The following is a 20694-nucleotide window of genomic DNA, read 5'->3' as shown; positions in this document are numbered from 1 at the left end:
GGTTACAGAGATGCGGCTGCATTTGAGTTCTGTTATGTTCGGTTTTTTTTTTGTATTCCTTTTGCCATTTGCTTCGGCGCTGCGTTGCTCTTCCTTCCTCTGCCGCTGCCGCTGCTGCTGTTGTTGCTGCTGCCTCTGGGGCACTTAAAGGTGCAGCGCGTGTGCCAACGCATAAGCGAGTGAAGGAGAGAGTGGATGGTGAGGGGGAGGGGGAGGGAGGGGATAAGCAACGGGAAGGGCAAGGGAATGTGGCGCAAAATAAGCGGAAAGCACAAAACACAATGTTGCGCAAAGAACGTTGAACTCTTGCCTCTGCCGCTGCCTCAGCCTCCGCCTCTGCCTTTGCCACTTTGGTGCATGTTACAGCAGTTCCAATGCAATGCTTACATCTGTGTCTCCGTATACGTGAGTGTGTTTGTGTGTGTTTGATTTTTTTCATAATTTTTCATTTTTACGCACTGTTGGGACATTTGAAAAAAATACAGCGGCGAGAACGAGGGAGAGAGAGAGAGACTTGTACGTAACCCCAGTTACCCTTCAACTCAGTACCACCCACTCCCCCTTCTAAGAATGGCAGCATTTTGCACTCTACGTAATTGGGGGGAGAATGCCGCAGTGGGAGGGGTTCGGAATGGTAGTGGAAGTGGGAGAAGGAGCAAATCCTGGGAGAAATTTAAAATGCATTTAAAAGCAGAAAAGCAGGGAAACCCCTGGAAGGAGAGGAAATGGAACAGGGAAACCCCAGAAGCACAGGCAGGGGCACAGATGCAGCAGCAAGGAAATCCCAAAAGAAAAACCAACCAAGAAGAAGAAAGAAATCTTACAGCTTCAGAGTAACTGGTTCATAGGCTAAGAAACTGTTTGCCTAACAGTTTTAGGGTAACTGTTCCAAATTAACCTCAGAAAAAGAGCCACATAGCAAGGCAGAAGACTCTTAAGGCCTGTAAAAGTACAGATCCAACTCTCATTCGTATGTGTGTGAAAAGCACATAAAGTGAATAAGGTATCCCTCAAACTATTTGTTTCCTTCTGAGGTTGCAGTTCTTGGCACCCACGGTTGTGAGGGCGGATGAGGAGCCACCCTTTCCCATTCATATGATTCGCGGGCGCGAGTACAGTTTGAGAGCAAGCCTAGAGTCTCCAACTTCACAGTTTTACGAGCCATTGATTGTATAGTGCTTCAAAAACTGTCGCAGTGCTGTCAAAACTAATGTTAGTGCAAAATACGGAAACGACTTGACATTCTTGTCCCAGCATTATGGCAGTTTAAGAGCCACTTCACTTGCACAGCAGAGAGTGTCACAGAAAATATACAGTTTGTGAGTTGGTGCAGCTTCAGTAAAGCAGCGCTGCTTTAACTGCTCAAAGGGAAACCACTGAGCACTAAAAAGAGGCACATACCATGTCTATTTTTCAAAGAACTGACCAGAAATGTTTCCCCTCATTTATATTCGGGAAACGCCAAAGGAACCCCAGGAACCCCCAGCATCCAATCTCAATATCAGTTTAAAAGCCACTTAGCCTGCAGTTGTGGTGTTGCAACTGCAACTGTCTTTACAGACAGATTTCCCGGCTGTCATAGATTTTCTTTCTGGTGCTAGTGTTGTTGCCACATCCTCCATCCTCTGGGGCTGTCATAATGTTTGAGGATAATGCGGCCTGAAACCATTTTGTTTGTAATTGGCATAAGAGTCTCTAATTCCAAATGCATTTATTATTTCGACATGGCCAAAAGACAAGTTCTTGGCACGCAATGGCAGTGGAGGTTTAAGCCAACTCTAAGCCGAAAGCCAGAGACCAAAGACCAAAGAGAGACTCCAGAGCCCAGTCTTTAGTCTTCAGTCGGGAAACAGAGAAACAGATCAGCGAACGAAAGAGAAGAGAACTCGTTTCTCTGTTACTTCTGATATTATTTTTGTAAGTTTTATTTTTTTTTTAGCTTTTTTGAGATTTTTACATTTGCCTGAAGTGCGGAGACGAAGGACGGGGGGAGACTGCGGCAGAGGACCTTGCCGTACAAAAAAAAAGAAAGAAGAAAACCTGATTTTTGTTTATAGGATGGAGACGGGCCCCAGTACCATAAAAAGCAGAGGAAGCAGATATAAAGCGAACCCAATCTGGTTTGCCTTGCAACATGATGTCTGTGAAAAGAGGCACGTAAAGAGGCAGTGGGGGGACACAAAGGGGGGATTTCAGACATCTGCGGCATTTCAAGGTCTGACTCAGCAAATCGAGGAAATAAACACGAGGTTGCAAAAAGGAAACGGGGTGCATGGGGCAGGAGACAGCAGCTTCAGCAGCAGGCTGCGCCCTTTTGTGCCAGCCACGCCCCCCAACCATACGTCCATCCATCGAGCCACATTCCAGTTATGGCCAGAACCCTCCAGACACACCTAGTTTTGTGCTCTTTTTTTTGGGCATCTTCCTCCTCTGTATGTTTGTCTGCGGTTGCTGTTCCTCTGTCTTTGCCTCTGTCGTCTGTTGGCCAAGTTATTGAACTCGCCCTCCGCTGCTCCTCCTCCTGCTCCTCCTTTCGTTTCTGGTCAATTGTTTACCTGTAGTTTAATCACACATGGCTGGAACCAGGAACCCCTGGAACCCAGAGAGACAGAGAGAGGGAGAGGTTCCGGGCGCCAGCAGAGAGACATATCAAATATCATTTGAGGCGGCTTCAAACGATGCCGACAAATGTGACAACAGCAAAGAGCAACAACAACAACAATCATTTGGTTAAGGTTCGCTTTTTGCAGAGTATTATTTAAATTATAAACTGACCAAAAGGCGGGGCCAGAAGTCAGAAGAAGGCAGAAGAAGTCACATCAAAGAGCTCGCTGCTTGACTCTCTTCCTGTCAATGACCCCATGACACAGAGGCACGGCAGGAGGCAAGGGTCTTGAATTACCTTCTCAGCGGCTTCTCTAGGCAACAAAAACAAAGGGTTAATAGAGGGGAAAGAAAGGGTTAACGGTTGAGGGTCCTTTGTAGTTCCACCGAAAACTTTTGCGAGCAACAGTGGAAAACATCAAGAAAAACAAAGAAACAGAAGCAAAAAAACAACAACAAGTAGGGTTTCAATTACATAAACAAAGTGCCGCCAACAAAATGGGCGCTGGCACCAACCCCCCCACCCCCCATCTACAAGAGTACTTTGTGGCTTTTCTTCAGATAAACCCTTAACCTATCTTAACATGTGGCACAAATGCATACACTGAACGAAAAAGTTGTACAGCAATGTTCTACAATGATTGAATATGGGTTCCAAAAAAGGAGAAACAAATGTCGTCTTGGCTTAAAAAGAAGTTCTCAATAATATCTCTTGTAGAAGATACAAATTATCCAACTATTCTTGAGTACTAAAAAGACGATTTTGAGATGATTCCCTTCCGTTTTTAGATCGAATTATGTCTAGCTTGAGCCGATTCTCACAACATTTTTTTTGTTTAGTTCTTAAATATAATATATTATTAGTCTAACACTTATCCCTCCTGCATGTTCGGGATCGGTTCGGTTTATCGCGTCAGGCGACAGCGCCCATCCATTGATTGGACACCAGAAGGCTGGTGTCGGCTTCTGCTGGTGTCAAATGAGCCACTTGACAGCGCAGTCATTCCATATCATCGTCCGCTCTAACCTAAGGATAAGGACAATGGGATAACATAACCATTTTTATAGCCCCGTTTTCAATTGTAGATGGAAGATCACAATTCTCTTTTGCTTCTCCCCTATTTCCCCCAGTGTAAACGGAAGCCGAAATGCGAAGAAAGACACAATGAAATCAGCAATTACAAATATTTAAGACTCACTTGGCCATGTCCAGGCTGTTGCCACTGCTGCCACTGTATTTGGCCTGTTGGCGCCACTTGCGCCATTAAAATTTTGATTGTAATTATGGCCATATAGTCGCCTCCTCCATCACCCTCCCCCTCCTCCTTCTGTTCAGCCAGTCGTCGCCAGCAAAGGTGCCACATCAATTCACCCACTTTGCATGCCCATGCCCATGCCCCTGCCTCTCTTTCTATCGCCCCTGCCCTCCACCAAGTCGTTCTCTGCTGTGCTCTGTGTTTTATGGGGGGCCAAAGTCCAGAGGCGAAAAATGCTGAAATTGCCATTCAATGCAAATGCATTGCTGAAATGGAAAATAGAAAATGCGAATGCGAATTCGAATGCCCCTACGACTGGGGACTGCGGACTGCGGACTGCCAGAAGCAATCCAAATCCAAATGCGAATAATATTTTCTCTGCCATGCGCCATTTGACACATGGAATGCCAAGGGGGGGGGAGGCCATAAAGGGGGTCAAGCAGTGTGGCAGCCCAAATGCGGGAGGGGGTCGAGAAGATAGGGAGGCATAACTCATACGCAGTGTGTGACGACGAAAAGAAATTTCCCTCCAATGAAGAGAAAAGACAATGAAAATGGTACTAGAGTGCGGGGCAAGTGGAAGATAGAGAGAAGGGGATGGGGATAGCAAGGGGCAAGTGGCGAATAGGGAAAGAGAGCCTGAGTGTGGGGCAAGTGGCAGATAGAGAGAGTGCAGCAGAATAAACGAAAGATTCCCATTTGTATTTGATTATAGTTTTTCTTAATTAATGATTGTTTTAATTGTTTAAATAAACATTATTTAAAATATTTATTGCACCAAATGGCAGAACATTTCTCCCAACGTTTCTCTAATTGGCTGTGGACCCAGCACCCCTTTTAAATACGAATTTCCCCCACAAATTACTTCTCCCGAATCCGCAAATAAAGAGGCTGCCACTCCACTGCGATTGCTATCATTTGGCAGAATGACAGACCACCAGGTTGCAAGGTTGCTGTTTTGTTTGGTCACGTGCCGCGCCCCACCTTTTGTGGCATCATTCTCTCATCTCAATCAACGTTTCGGGATCCTTAGAGATCCTCCTTCTGCCCTGCACCTCACTCCATCTCTCTCTCTCTTTCTCTCTATCCCGGGGAACACAAAAAACGCTTTTATTTTGGCTCATTTTTCAGATGTCTGCCCCCAAGGGGTGGGGCCTGGGCTCTGCCGCTCAACTACCGTTTTCCAGATGCAGATGCAGTTGCAGTTGCAGAGAGTTTCGTTTGCCTTTTGGCCATTTGGCTACTGCCATTGCCACTGCAACTGCAACTGGAAGAAGTAAGCACCGTAGGGGCAACCATCGGGGGCAACAATCGTCAGTTGGCGGCAATGTGGCAATTAACTCTTTGATGGATTTACTGCCCGCCGCTGATGTTGACGTCGCCGGCGGCAATGCTCTCCGCTGTCTGTAAAGTTTCCCTCTCTCTCTCTCTGTAGAGTCTCTGCCCCACTCTATCTCTTCCTCTTTTTAATACCCATTAATCTCAAGGAACAAGAATATGTTGTATTCGATAGAAGAATGGTCTTAGATCTAAACAGAAGATCGTGAAAGGAGCCTCCTTCTTTGCCATACAGTGATTTCTGTGATCTAGAATGTATGTACATTTTTATTTGACAGAATAACATATAAAGAATTTCAAAGATAGAGCACTCATATTTGTAATAGTCAAATATAATGCTTTTACATAAACAATTGCCAAAAATCATCTGGATTGGTTGATGTTTAGACTTCTACAGTGAGTTAAGTCTAGACTTAAGATTGGGATCATTTTTACAGTCATTATACCTGGATACACCAGGGTATTCCTCAGTCTGAGCCTCTTCTATGCCTCTCTTTTTGTTTGCCTATTAAAAATGGCCACGAAATGCGTTTTTCGACTGCAGCGGATGCAATGGCCAAGGAAAAGAAAAGAAAAAGAACAGAACAGAACCTAACCGAACCGAACACTCCACAATTATAAAATAACCATCATTTATAATGGTCGTCGTATTCTTCCCCCCACCATTCCACCCATTCCCCCATCCCCCCATTCCTATGCCCCTGTCTATGGACGCCGTCTGGCAAAAATATAGCCGCGGGCGCAATTCTCGATGCGAGCGGAAATGCAGCGAAACTGCAACTGCAACTGCCACCGAAGTTAGAGAGGGAGAGAGGGAGGGAAAACTGCGTGTGGATTTGAAATATTCTTCAGACATTTAGCGGCGCTTTTGGCTAGCAAAGCTGAAATTAAAGCCAAGATCCAACAGCCAAGAGCCAACAGCCAACAGCCAAGAGTTGCGGCAGCAGTTTTTCCGAGTCAGAGAAGCGTTTCAAATTACAGACACCAAATAAGCCGCCACCGCCGTTGCAATGACTCCCTAAACTTCAGGCACAGCCACAGCCATTATCCACCTCCCCCAGTTCCCCCCACCTCGTCTCGGTTGCCGCCTCCGAAAACGGCAACTCCAACTCCAACTGCAACTCCGCCGCCGCCGCCGCCGACAATAAAATGCGTGGCAAAATGCAATTGAGAAATTAATTTCTTCCATTCATTCGGGCTCCTCTCTCTCGCCCTCTATAATTATAACTAATTTGTGTATGCGAGGAGATCCACTAGAAGCAGCAATAACAAGTGCAACATATGCAACAGAAAGACTGCAACATCAGCCATCAGCCCCAACAAAGTACATCCACACTCGACGGAAAAACGCCCCAAACAAACACTTGCTTTTGTAGGCGAAGAGAAGGGTCTTGAAGAAAGGGGGGGCTAATGCAGAAAGAGAGGGTTAGAAAGAGAGAGATTTATAGAAGCAGATCTGGTGGAGAAACTGTACTCATTTGTGTTCAAAAGAGACTGAACTTTAGGCTCAGAAATAGCCATACAAAGCAGAGGAATTTTTAGCTAAATCCATTCCAAGAACCTCTTCTAATCTCACTCTAAACACATGTGAACACAGAAACCCCAAAAACCCGTGGAAATATCAGGCGTGCCGCAACATCATGATAACCAAAGTATGCCGGCAGGAAGAAGCAGGTCTAAGGACTGTAGCTGTCACCGTTCTAGATATATAGAATATATCTCTGGCCTTAACCGTATCCACAACCTAACCTAACCTTAACCACAGCGAATACCCATCATCAGCATCAGTAAACAGAACTTGCCTTCGACCTCACTTAACCTGCCACTGCCACGGCGCGTATCCTCCGCAGGAGATTCCGTGGTAGAGTAATTCTTTTGTGCATAAATAATTAGAAACTATCCGGAACAAACTCTGCCCTCAAATTAAAATAACAGACCTCAAGAGGAGTTTTCTAGTGGCGATGGAGAAAAAGAGCTTGTGAAGGGGGGTGTGGCATATAGTTTGTGTTTTCTGTGTTTTTTTTTTTTCATCCAGGTCGATCTACTTCATCCAGGCGTGCTAATGAGCTGCACAACAGCCTCGATGGATGGATGGATGGATGCCACCCAGTGGCAGAGTGGCAGAGAGTCCATTCATATCTGATAGGCTGAGGGCTGGTGGCTGGAGGCTGGAGGCAGGGAGGGCAGTACTCTCCTCTCCAGTCACGGCGTAGGCGCACACTGGAGGCATGCAACCAAATGAAGTGCCAGAAATGCGAAGCGAAATTGCATAAACCTCTCGACCAAAACCCAATGTTCAAGTGGCAGACACGGGGGGTGTGGGTGGGTGGGTGGACTCGGGGTGGGAGCGGGCGAAATACGAAATACTATATATATTTTTTGCAGTCCTCCGCCTCCTCCTTCGGTAACTGAGTTCATTAACATCCAAACTTAACGGAAAAAAAACGAGAGCAAAAACAAGGAGGTGCACTGCCCAGTCCTTGTCAAACTGTGTGGCTGGGTGGACCTGCTGCTGCTGTGGCATATCTACCCCAAGCGTTGGCAAATCTAAATGACTTTATTACTTTTTTTCACCATTTTTTCCTGCTGCTGCCATTTTTTTGCTCCCTCTGCAGCAAGCAGCCAGTCCTGCCACACAGCTCCTGCCACGGTAGCAAGCAGCAGTCCTACCACGTCCTCCTGCTGCTGCTTCTTCCACTCCACTGCTACTTTCATTTGAAATTCCCGCAAGGATGCAACAAAATGCGGCAGAAAATCAGCAGAGAGCCAGAGGGCGGATGGGTCGGTGGTCTTGGGCTTGGGCTTGGGCTTATGGCAGGAGCAATGCAAATACATCCTACAACGATGAAGGGGTTTTCGTTCTGCTGCTGCTGTTTTTTTCCTCTCTTTCTCTCTCTCTCAAGTGCTCAACGGATTGTTGTTCCCCAAGGATGTGGGGGCCAGGATCCAGGAGCCGGAGGCCAGAGGCCTGCTGCCGCTTGAGTTGATGTTTAAATGCTGTATGCAACTGCTGCTGCGGCTGCATGCCCCAGCAGCAGCAAAAATTTAATTAGACAACAAAAATTCTAAACGGGGAAAGGAAAAGTTTCCAATTGTTGGGGTGCCCCCACGGGAGGGTATATCCTGGAGGGTGCTGCATGTGCAGGCAAGGATATTTGTGGAGTGCTCGAACATGAACCGGTTCAAGGGTAAGCCTAAGACCGAAAGACCACAGAAGCGAAAAAGGGGGGACGGCAAATGGGGGGAGTGGAAGTTGGGCCTATACCTAGGGGATTGTTCTGGGCGCAACAAAAAGTGAATGAAAGAAATGCGATTTCCTAAGAGTTCTCCTCCCTCTTTAGCCTTTCTTCTCCATTGTTGTGTTTGCTCTCTGATGTGTCCCCTGTCGTCTGTCCTCTGTTGCGTCCTGCTTGGGGGCCTCATATTAATTGCATTGCATACTTTCGGGCGTTGGGACAATGCTCTGGCCTGGCCTGGCCTTTTCTCTGCTTTTATGTACATAAATACACATATATATATATGCATATTAATAATGAATTAAACTTGACTTTCGCCTGGCTTGACAGCCCAAAAAGAAGTCAGCCACAACGAAAATTATATGCCCTCCAAAGAGGTGAAGAAAATTTAATGTACATAGATGTGGGTAGTACGAATATGAAACGAATTTCTGTATACAACTTTAGATATAAAGAAACTTCGAAACTTCTAAACAGAGGAGGCTGTAGAAGGTACCGCGAGTGGGGGAGCTAAAGCCGCGATTTGGAAATATTTTGTAATGAATAAAATTTAATAAAATACTTCTTTTAGTTACATATAAAACCTACAAGAAAGTTCTGGCTGAATAATTTATTTTATATTGAAATAAAATTAATGATATTTAGGCAGTTTTCGGCAGACTTTGTTGCTTTTAGTATTTTGAGTTGAAACTTCCAAGAGATCTCCGACTTTCTTCTTAAATTTTTCATCTAAGAAAACTCTTCAAAAGGTTTCGCCCTTCAAAGGCTTTTGAAGACACCCTCCTATCAATCGTATCTCAGATCTTACAGCTAACCTTATCACATATCACCCCTCATTTGTGGCATGCACCCTTTCCCCTTAAACCGTAACCCCAACAGCTCTTGTTTGGTGACTGCCACAACATTTTCTTTGTTTTCTTTAATGTTTTTTTTTTTTTTGGCATTTGCCTTTTGTAGAGGAGATTTCCGTCCCAAATGTTCCCACTCTTTCGACTACTCGACTGCTGTGTGTGTGGCTGCCTTCTGATGGTTGGTTCTGATGATGCCGCTGGAGGGTTTTTGTTCTGTTCTGCGACAAAACTCCACTCGGTTCAATGACATTTCTCACATCTCCGAGACCATAAAACGAAATTCCAGTTGAAGCTGGCGACAAGCTCAAACAACAAACAACAGCAAAAAATTACACCCAAAGCCATGCCACGCCCCAAAAACGAAGAGGCAACACAATCTCCCCCAGATTGCCCGCAGCTTTCAACCAAACAGAATTTGTTGAGAGATTGTGGTTCTGCTCCTCCGGCTCCTCCTACTCCTCCAGCTCCTCCTACTCCTCCAGCTCCTCCTGCTCCTCCTAATTAAAGCCGCCTTATAAATGGACAGAGGAATCGGAGCCCCGCATGATTTGGCCAGAGAATCGTTCAATTGCTGTCATCATCATCATCCGAGGATCTTAGAGAGGAGAGCCATCATAGCAGTTCTTAGAGCGGAGCGGAGCAGCCGCAGAGATCAGCTGGCGGTCATAAAGTTTTAGTGGCAACTCCTTCTCCATGGATCCATGGGTCTCCTCCATACCATGGGGTTGACCATCTTTGGTCAGATGGAAATGTTGGCAATAAATAAATCGAAGCAAAGCGAAGCGAATCGAATCGAAAAGAAAACAGACATTTTCATAAATCTCTCTCTCTCCTCTGTTTGGGTATTTTCTTTATGGCATTTTTGTGCAAAGTTTTCCCTCGATTCTAACAGTAAACTTTGTCTGGAGAGACAGGAGGAGAGGTCAAGTGGCAGGCTTTTTTTGGCCAAGAAAACAATGGACCACTAAATGCCACAAAAACACCTTCAAAAATCGCAGAAAATCTTGTTGTTCGGACAGTTTTACAAACATTGCCAGGAGAGAGAGAGCGAGGTTTGAGAAGCTTCTACCTCTCTATCTCCTTCTACCTCTCTATTGCTATTCCTATTGCTATTTCCCCCTTTCTAACTGTCAGTCAAAGTTGTATTTAGAGTGTCTGTTAAATATTTCAACTGAAGTTTTGACTTTGTCAAAAGTCAAGACAGGATTTAACCTCCTCCTTCTCTCTCTCTCTCCCTCTCTATGGATTTTTCTTTGGGTTGGAAAATATGCATATAAGGAAAACCCCGCTGTTCTCTGTTGCAACACCCCCTGATACGTTGACTGACGTTTTGACCTGTCTTAGTGGGGGGGGAGGCGTGGCACAGTATACGCCTTTGAGGGGCAAGAAGCAGGCGAGCGATAAATTCTCCACAAGTTCTGGCTGTTTCTTCTGCAGAAGTTTTTTCTCTAATTTCTTTGGTTAAACTTTTTAATTTAAATGACATGCACCAGAAAAAGACAGAAAGATGGGGGGAGAAGAAGGGGTTGGACGAGTGACACGCCCACGACACAAGCGACATTTGATGGGAATTTGGGGGCGTGGTAGGGACATCATGTTCATGTTGATTTTGGTGCCAGGCCCCCAAAAAGAGAGAGATTTTCATTAGCCCAAGAACAACACATCATTGGGGCAGGTAGAGGAGATTTCCCAGAGCAGCAGGAGGGGGTGGGTATGGGGGCGGGGATGGTTATGGGTTTACCGTTTTCTCACAGTTTTCTTGCTGCCCAAAAAACAAATCATAAATTTTGTGGGCCAATTATGCAGCAAACAAATGACCCATAATGAAGCAGCTCCATCTGCTGCTGCTGCTGCTGCTGTTGCTGCTGCTGTTGCAGTTGGGGCAACCTGACAAAGTCAACATTTATCTTGCCATATACGAAACGGAGGGAAGTCCAAAATGGCAAGAGATTCGATTGCGGCTAGAGAGAAGTGGAATTTTGGATACTCTTTATGGAAACAAATTTTTAGAAAAATGTATGATTAAAATGGAGAGAATATTGGTATAAAAACGTTTCACATGAAGATGATCTTAGAACTTAACTTAGGGTGGTAGACTTTAAGAAAGATAGTGGGCTCTAAGTATTCAATGGATTATATGATTAAGTTGGACATATTGAAGCAAACAAAACTTCCAAAAGTTTCAATAGGGTTTCGAATATCGAACTCTAGCAAATGTTATTCCCCGACAAACCCCATATCCTATGAAGGCAACCCCATCATCATCATCCTGGGTCTACTGCCTCCCTCCTCTGCGGTGGCACAGACAATAAAGCCTTGGCTGGCAAGAAATAAATTTTCAGCCCCAATGATGGCCCCCAAGCAGGCGGTGGCGGCTCCTGCCCAACTGACTTTTCGGACAGAGTCGTCCGTTCCGACCGTGGCAGGCCAGGCCAATGTGGCCAGCCTTAATTGCCATGTTGCGGCAACATGTTGCTGATCAATAAGAGGGGAGAGTCCACTGCTCCAAGTCGGGGGCTGGCCTGGCCTGGCCTGGGAGTGGGGCACAGATGATAATGGCAATGTGCAGCATTGAGCAAATTGTCCGTGTCTCAAGAGCAAGACCAAGACCATGGTCAAAGTCAAAGTCAAAGCCAAAAACCCGACTACAAACAGTCCCCATGATTAATGACAATAAATTTGATTCTCTAGAAGAGAAATGGGATGGGGATCTGCGCTACAAAGGGGGCATGAGGGATAGGAATGGCTATGGGGAGCACCACAATGGAGTGCTTGATTAGAGGAGCAGAAGCTTCAAAGCAGAAGCAGAAGCTGGGCCAAAGGCTGTGGCCACACTCGTAAATTTCAAAAATATTGCACGGCAGCTGTCATAAAAATGCAATGCAATGTTGCAATTTGTTGTACCCCCATGTGCCCCTCATCGTCTATCTATCTGTCTCTTTCTGCATAACATTAGCATCCATCTGGAGGGGCATACATACGTTCTAGAGGCTGCTGTTGTTGCTGTTGCGCCTGCGCATTGTCTGACTTTGGGCCATCACTCAAAACGTCGCACGCTAATTGGACAGAGAAATTGCAGAGTAGTGCCTGCCCCAGAGCTTGTAGCAAAGAGTCGCTCTCAGCATCGTGCAACGTGCAACACTAATTCCCCTCTTAGAGAAGCGACCCCCAACATGATTTAGTAGACAAGACATTTGGTTTATTATTTATTTTACGCGCAGTTTCAGTTTCATTTAGTTGTTTCGAATCGGAATTCCGTTCCTTTTCCTCATTAATTATGGGAAAAAAAAGAAATGCAAAAGAAAAGCGTTTGAAAATTCACTAGAGCGGGGACTAGCGTTGGAATTTGTTTTCGACTTCATTAAAGTTGATTTAAATATTTTTCTAAATGCATCTTTTTTTTCATGCCCACATATTTTTTTTCAATTTATTTTTATATTTATTTTTATTTCTTTTTGCATTTTCTTCGCGTTTTTTTCTCTCATTTTTACTGTTTTTGAGTTCTGCGCTTCTGCGTTGCGCTCGAAATGCTGATGATGATTACTGGTGTTATGCTCTTTAATTAAATTAGTCATTAGTTTAATGGCTTTACATGGATGTACATAAAGGCACGAAAGAGTCTGCATCTGCAAGCAAAACACTGAAAGGAGGAGAGTGTGTCAAATGCCAAATCAGGTGTATATTTTCAGAGAGCAATGAAAAGCAATATGAATGCGTGAGAAAGACAGAGCGCCAGATGCTGCTGCGTTCTCGATTGTATTTTGTCTCGAGAGCGTTAATGCATACAACGCGATTAAGCGATAGGACATACATATGTACATATTGTATGTAAGTATGTATATATTTATTGAGTCGCAATTTATGGTTCTCCCTCTCTGTCTCTCGCGATTGTGTGAGCTTTGCTTCCCTTCAATTACTTCTATCGCTATCTCGCACTCCCGCTTCAGACGCGATCCACTCTCTTTGTGTGAGCTTTGCTCTCTCGGAAGCATATGAAATAATTAACGGGACCTTACTTACTTTGCTGCGTAGATTATCTGTTTTTGTTTTTGTTTTCATTTAAGCAAATGCCATACATTTTGATGCTTGACTCGACTGCTATGAATACTCTTTATTTGATTTCTTCGACAGTTAGCGAATTGGTCTGCCTGTTACTGTTTCTATTTAATCGCCTCCTGTTCCACGTTTATGCAAATACCTTTACCAAGAGATAAACTTTAAATCAATACGATACCTACCATAAGCACCCTTCAAGTACAAGGTATTACTGCTGTCCAAAAGGTTTAGAGAACCAACTCGAAATGCGCTTTAATTCAAGGAAAAACAAAAAACAAGATCAAAACAACAAAAAGTTGAGCAACTCTTTCAAATAATCCGCCGTCTCCGACTGTCTTTCCGACTGTCTGACTGCATTGCTGCCAAAGTGCTGGGAGCTGCAGCAGTACTGCTTTAGGAGCAGCGGAGTGCCGCGTCCCGGCCAAGAGACTTGGCCAAGAGATGCCTAGGTATGTCATGGTCATGCTTCGAGGCTCTTGACAATAGTTGGCTCTGTTTTTTTCCCGAGACTTGGTTGGGTCTTATTTTGTTGCTGTTTTTGGCGCTGTCTTTGCCGCTCCTCTCTCTCTCGCGCGCAGACAACAACACGAATTGAAAATTGTAAAATGTCGCCGACTTGCGGGTGACTGAAGGGGGCTCTGAAGGGGGCAACGGGAGTGCAATGTCGATACGGATTCGGTGGGGCAAACAAGTTTACGGCCCGCGCCAGACACAGACAACGGCAACAACTAAAAGTACAACAAAAAATACTGAAGGCTCGCTGGAAGGAGTCGCATCTTTTAATACCCTTTAAGATGCAATGGATAATAATATTTCTGGTGCAACTTTCTTGAAAATTTAGCAAATACTTTCTTAAACATGGCTTTATAGCCACATCTATTGATTCTGATCAAGACAAAATATATGCCTTATTGCTTCAGAGATGCTATTAGCCAAACAGCAGCGGAAATTAAACATACCCTCTTTTGAAGGGTACAACAAGATGACGCCAAGAAATGCAGATGAAGCTGACAGCATCGTCGACGACGACGACGACGATGTCGGTGTTCATTCGCCGTAAGTTGCATATGGGTCGCTGCTCCATTTCCACATGGACGCCAGTGCCAGTGCCACTGCCGCAGCCACATCCTCATCAATTGCCGAACATGCAGCAGCAGCAGTGGCAGTGGCAGCAGCGGCAGCAGCAGCAGGACGACTCCGACGATCTTTGGCTGCATAATTGCCAGTCTAAATCAATGGGGCGCAAGTAGTTGCCGCTGTGTTGCATGTTGTTTTTGTTGTTGCTGATGCAGTTGCTGTTGCACCCATACATGACTCTGTCGGACTTCATTGTCAACGCCGTTGCCGTCTCCATCGTCATCGGCCATCGGCATCGCCATCTCCATGTCCATGTCCGTCTCGGTCGTCGTCAATATTTGCCATGATCTTATCGTCCAGCAGAGTCATGTCGCTGCCATGGCTGCGGCTGTGGCTGTGGCTTCTCCCCTCTTTTGCAGCAGCAGCAGCAAACAGACGATGCAACAGCAGCGGCAACCGTCACTTGGGTGCAATTATTTTTGAGAGATACCCTAACATCTAAAGGGTATTGCACAAAAAGGAGATCTGTGAATCATTATCAAGGATTAGGAATTTCTCCAGAACTTTAATTCTTTATTGATGAATCATTAATGATAGTCGGTTTTTAGAACTTTTGTATGATTTCTTCAGGGGAAAAGGGTATTCACTTTTCGCTTTTGATCCGGCATTGATCTCTCATTTTTCTTTCAATCTGCCACCGACGCTGCACCGCCCCTCCCCTTGGAGACTGCGCACATCATCTTTGCCGCTGAATTATGGCAAAAGACCTTGGACTTAAGCACTAGCCTCGTCGATATGTAGCCCCCACAGCCGAGCCCGCTGTACCGAGCGTCTTGCACCCGCACTTGTGTGATCCCAGAGGCAGGCCCCGCCACTACTCTAGATCCTCCACTCGAGCCCCCGATTCCTCCTCGTGCTCTTCTGTTGCAGCCCCCTCCTCCGCCGCGTCCAATAGTGCAATTTGTCATTGCACCGTCAGCGACGACGCGTGCGCCAGCATGGAGAGACTCGAGACTCGCGAAGCTGGAGGCAGCTCCTCCTCCTGTTCCTCTGGTGCACTGCTGCACTGGCTCGTCATCTATCGCTGGCTGCCATCTGCTTACAGTTAAAGCGACTCTTGGAAGCGGACTCTCATAGTTGCAGCAGGCAGCAGGCAGCAGCATGCAGCTAACTGGCAACTGGCAACTGGCGACGACTCGGGGCCATCTCCTGCTGCGTTTTGTGGTGGACTCCGAGTCGCGAGGCTGGCGCTCCTTCGACGACTTCTTTATGGCTCTTGATTTTTATGATTTTGCTGTTTAATGGTTCATTTGTGTGCCTCGGCCATGTAGAGGAATACGAGGCACCACTCCACTCCGCTCCGCTCCACTCCAATCCACTCCACCAAGCGGTGGTGCATGTGTCTGGCTTCCAGTTTTCTTATCGCAGCGTCTATATCTACTTGGTTTTTGTTTTGTTTTTTTTTTTTTTTATTTTGTTTGCTAGTTTAAGTTTTAGTAGTAGTATTTTTTTATATGTATATTTTGCTTGTTTTTGCTATTGTCGCGTCGCGTCGCCAGTTGGCTTGCGGCTTGTCTGCGCTGCTTAATCTCTCTCTCTATCCTCGGAGCATTACTCTTTTTTCTCTCTCGACCGTTTTTTTTTTTGGGTCTTTTCCTGCTGTTAGCCAGCAGCGTTTTGGGGCCAACTTGTTTACCCAATGCGCGCGCTGACCAAGTCCGGTGTTATGGCCCGAAGGAATTTCTGCCGTTTTAGAGAAGCATTAAACCAAAAAAAAAGCAAAAAAACAAAAGAAAGAGTGCTTTGTGTGTTTTGTATGTTTTGTGGTTCTTGTCGATGGTTAAATTTATGTTGCATACTTTGTGGCGAACAAGCGGAAACGAGCCAACAAAAATCTTCACTTCCCGCTCTCTGTGGGGCTCCCTTGGTGGCACCTCCCAGAGCGTTTATACCATTAAATGATTACCACAGACAAGAAGTTGCTTATGGAATGCAACAATATTGTAGATTAGATCACACTCGCGTTACACGCGACATACGGCAGTGCCCCTCAGTCCATACTGCTTCAGCTTTGTGTCGCTTGTCCAAGAACATGTTCTACATGTATGTAGATTTGCCCAAAGAGGAACTATGTATTACTAGAGAGAGAAACATCCATAGTTTTCGTGTATTCTTCATATTTTTTCACTCAAAAATAAAGTGACTTGGGTCAAATCTTTGCCAAAGGAAGGATTTTTTAGATCTTGAGATTGTCTAAGAATGCAGGTTGGCAAAGGATCATCCATGTAAACATGTGACTACATTGAATCTATAACTTCTATAAAACCCATCTGGCAACTACATAATTCTATCCATCTCCGCCGCCAAAAGACCGACCGACCGTTCACTGTAAAATTCCACTGTGGTATTGCTGAAGAACCCATGATTATTGTAATGAGAGGCAACTTTGAGCTGCTGTTGACACGATTTGGGGCTAAGCTCGGCTCCCCATCATCATCATTCAGCACTGTCCCTCCTTCTGGTCGGAGACGAGGAGTGGGGAGTCGACGCATTCCTCCGACTGCTGTCGGGTGCAAATCCCGCAGACATGTTTGCGATCATCGCCCGTCGTTTGCTTTGGCCATTTGCTTAACTGCCGCAGTGACACCTTCTGGTAGCCACAAGTCCATGGCCATGTCCATGTCCATGGTCAAAAAGAGGATGGTGGAGGGGGTATTGGGGGTAAGGCGATGACGCGGGCAATGGGGTAATGGATAATGGCGCCGCCTCCATTCAAAAATCACTTTATGGCTGCGCGTCTGAGGTTCGTTCGGGTTTCCTTGTCCATAATTGGACGCGGTGCCAATCATTTTAACAGGTACACAAACACGCAAGGAATAACCGGCTTTCCCTCCTCCATGGAACTTCATGGAACTCCATGATGATAATGCAAAATGAGCAGAGGCACAAGGAGACGTACCGCCAGCCAGTCGAAGTCCACGTCCAAGTTCCAGTCTCAATGACAATTGGCGCCATAGCCCCGGGGTGCGTCGTCGTCGTTCCTCTCTTCCCTGTTGTTGGGGGAGGGGGGCAAAGTCTGGCGAGGATCGGTGCGGTTCGTTTGCTTATAATTAGCCATCGCGGACGGTCTGGAGGTCTGGGGTTTGGGGTTTGGGGTCTGGGGCCCGCAATTCAAATTAATGATGGCTACTGGTTTTCAGAGCCAGCTTCTTTCTATTTTTATGGCCGATCAATTTTGTAACATCACTAACGCTTCCCTCTTCCCTCTTCTCCTTCTCCGTTTCTTTGCAGGCGGAAATGCTCATGGATGATGCGTCGCTGTTGGGGCCTCTTGGCTTGGGGGCGCCACATGGCTTGGTGGGTGCACCGGTGGTTGTGCCTCTAGTGGCCGCCCATCATCAGGTGTCCCTCAAAGGGCATCCACAGTTGGACATTCCAGGAAAGAAGCTACTGAAGGTTGCTGGAGCGCCCGCCTTGGATGCGTACCATTACCAGATCATGTACGCCCACTGCGTGCAACAGCAGCAGCAGCGGGAGCGAGAGCAACAGCACCACCAGCAACAGCAGCAGCAGCAGCAGCATCCACACCAGAGGGGAGTATTGGTGGGGCAGCCGCAGCCACCGCCACCGCACCCACATCCGCATCAGCCGCCACATCCCCACCAGCCGATGAACTCGACGTCGGCATTTCGGCCATGGGGACCCACCACCCAGAAGGCCTTCCTGCACGCCTACAATGCGACCCTCTCCTCCCTGCCGTACACCTGCCAGGAGCCGCCGGAGCTGCAGAATCCCGAGCGCGTTGTCCGGAGCACGGACAAGCGGTACGCGGAGCGAACATACCAGCCGAATGTGGCGTTGGCGCCGCGCAAAACAATACTCTCCAAGGAGCGGGACAAGGACAGAGACAGGGAGAGGGAGAGGGAGCGCGAGAGATTGGATCGTGAAATGGAGCGCCAGAGGGTGCGGGAGAAGGAGCTGCATCTGCACATCAAGCAGGAGAGAGACGACAACACACCCACGCCCACGCCCACGACACCGCCAGCAGGAGAAACTGTGGATGTGGTGGAGCCACCACTTGCCTCCTCCAGTGGCAGCAACTCCCCCAAGCCCCCGCCAGCACTAGCAGCAGCACCCGCACCACATCCAACCCCAGCCACCAGACATGTGCCCTTGCCACGCAGTCCGGAGGAGTTTTCCGCCGGCAGCAATGAGATTACCTCCTCCACATCGCCCGTGCCACTGAAGCAGCCACAGCAGCAGCAGCAGCATCCACACCCACATCCCCAGCAGCAACAGAATCCGCACCAACAGCAGCAGCAGCATCAGCAGCAGCAGCACATCATTGCCACCGTCAATCAGCATGCGAAACTGTTGCCCAGCTCTAGTTCCATTTCCATATTGAATGGAACTTCATCCACCAACGGAAGCAACGGAAGCCACAACGAACCAAGTCGAATCAGGATCAACAAGAACCTGATGAGCCAGCCAGCGGACCCGCCACCACCTCTACCACATCACAATCTCCATCACAGCCACCACTATCCTGCCCTGGGACCACACCACATGGCTGGGGCGCAGTCCTACTACAAGGCTGGCGCTGTAATCGGTATGACTATTTATTACTTATTTCGATTCCTACTACACTAGAATTGAGTCATTGAGTTATTCAGACAGGCTCCGGCTTTCACTTTCGCCAAATCTTTTCGATTTACTTTTCGTGCAAGCAGCCTATACTTCGGATGTTAAACTTTACAGAGGCTCAGCACTAAATTGTGCGCTTAACAGCACTAAATTTTGCGTTTAACAGCACATAACAAAATGAAACATATCGATGACGAACATTTTCGAAAGCGGGAACACCTAAAAACGAAAACGGAACGTTTTGTCTGCAAACGCAAAAGAATAAGAAAACCGGAGCCTGCCTGATTGAGTTTTTAGGCAAAACTCAGAAGCATAGGGGTTTAGTGGTAGCAAAAAGAAGTGCTATGGTGCCGAATCCTGTTCGGCCTAGTAACAACAAAAACTAGCAGATCTCAGATAAAATGTTTGAGCGTAAAAGGTTTTTTTTGCTGGAAACAGCTTCTAAGCTCATTAATTCAATAATAACTCGATAGGTAACTCATGTCAGGGCAAATAGCATATTACTCTGAAGATTACTAATCTGCTCCTTTGTTTCCAACGACTAAATATCAAATATATCCAATATTATTATAGGTGGCTCCTCCCCCACACAGTCTTCCAGTGCGGGCCTGAACCTGAGTACCCACTCCTCGAATGTGGTAAGCTCTCCGCACCAGCAGGCCACCAAGCAGCAGCAACAGCAGCAGGCGTTGCACCATTCGATACAGCAGCAGCAACAGGCAGGAGGAGTCCATCTGCAGAATGGGAAGCCCCATTTGGGCAGCGAATTCGAGCTCTCGACGGACACGGACGATGACAGTCTCAATGGCGAGCCTGATAGCAGTGCCATGCTGCCGCCCTGGGAGCAGGCCGTCGAGTACCTGCGAGAGACACGTCCCAGGGATCGGGAGAGGGTGCTGCAGTTGCTCCAGAAGCTTCTGCACGAAAACCAACAGCTCCGCTACAATAATATGCAGCTGAGCGATCTGTTGCACAAGCAGGATGCCCACATAGCCGATCTGACGGAGCAGTTGCAGCGGCATCGCAGTCAGCTCGAGGATATGGACTGCAAGGTGGAGCTGAGGCGAGTGGTGCCATTCAAGCAGCAGACCCAGCTGCTGGACGAGCAGGTGGACGAAGGCAGAGGCGATGGCCATGGCGATGGCGAAGGCGAAGGCGAGGACGACGAGGATCTAGAGGAGGATCGGGCCAACAACAATAACCAACAAGAACAGCAGCAGCAGCTGATGAAACCGCAAGCCAATGGCCTCCGAAGGAGTCCCACGCCCCTGAATTGCTGCGGAGCAGAGCCCGAAGAGGAGGCGGAGGCCGATTCGGAGGAACCTGCCACCAAAAGAGCAAAAATGCAACCAGAAGAAGTGCCAGCCCAGTTGAATGGAGAGACCAACAAGATGAATGGCAGTGCCAAGAGTCCTGCTCCCAGTCAATCCGCTTCCAGCGACGACGAGGATATGGAGGACGAGGATGACGATGAAGATCCCGAGGAGGATTTGCAGGCGCCGCATAGCAGTGGCACGCCGCCCACAGCCGCCACCACGCCACAAACGCAGGAGAGGCATATAAACTGCGGCATAGAGTCTCCGCGCACCACAGAATGCTTAGGTGAGCTCTAGATTATGACGTTAAGGCTAG

The 20694-nt window shown here is 47.1% G+C and overlaps 1 protein-coding gene across 2 annotated transcripts in view; it reads left to right on the top strand.

Moving 5' to 3' along the window:
* The window catches only part of LOC6589429 (putative mediator of RNA polymerase II transcription subunit 12), a 111196-nt gene that overhangs the window by 89798 nt on the left and 704 nt on the right, over window positions 1–20694 (top strand). For both annotated transcript variants that reach the window (XM_026988547.1, XM_002014970.2), the window contains exons 2-3: window positions 17710–19027; window positions 19636–20664. In XM_026988547.1, coding sequence (XP_026844348.1) covers window positions 17710–19027; window positions 19636–20664 — 2347 coding nt within the window. The remainder of the gene's footprint in view (window positions 1–17709; window positions 19028–19635; window positions 20665–20694) is intronic.

Source organism: Drosophila persimilis, unplaced genomic scaffold (assembly GCF_003286085.1).
Source record: "Drosophila persimilis strain 14011-0111.01,24,50 unplaced genomic scaffold, DperRS2 tig00000191-arrow-pilon, whole genome shotgun sequence".
NCBI classification, from domain to species: domain Eukaryota; kingdom Metazoa; phylum Arthropoda; class Insecta; order Diptera; family Drosophilidae; genus Drosophila; species Drosophila persimilis.
This window is presented reverse-complemented; position numbering and strand designations above follow the sequence as displayed.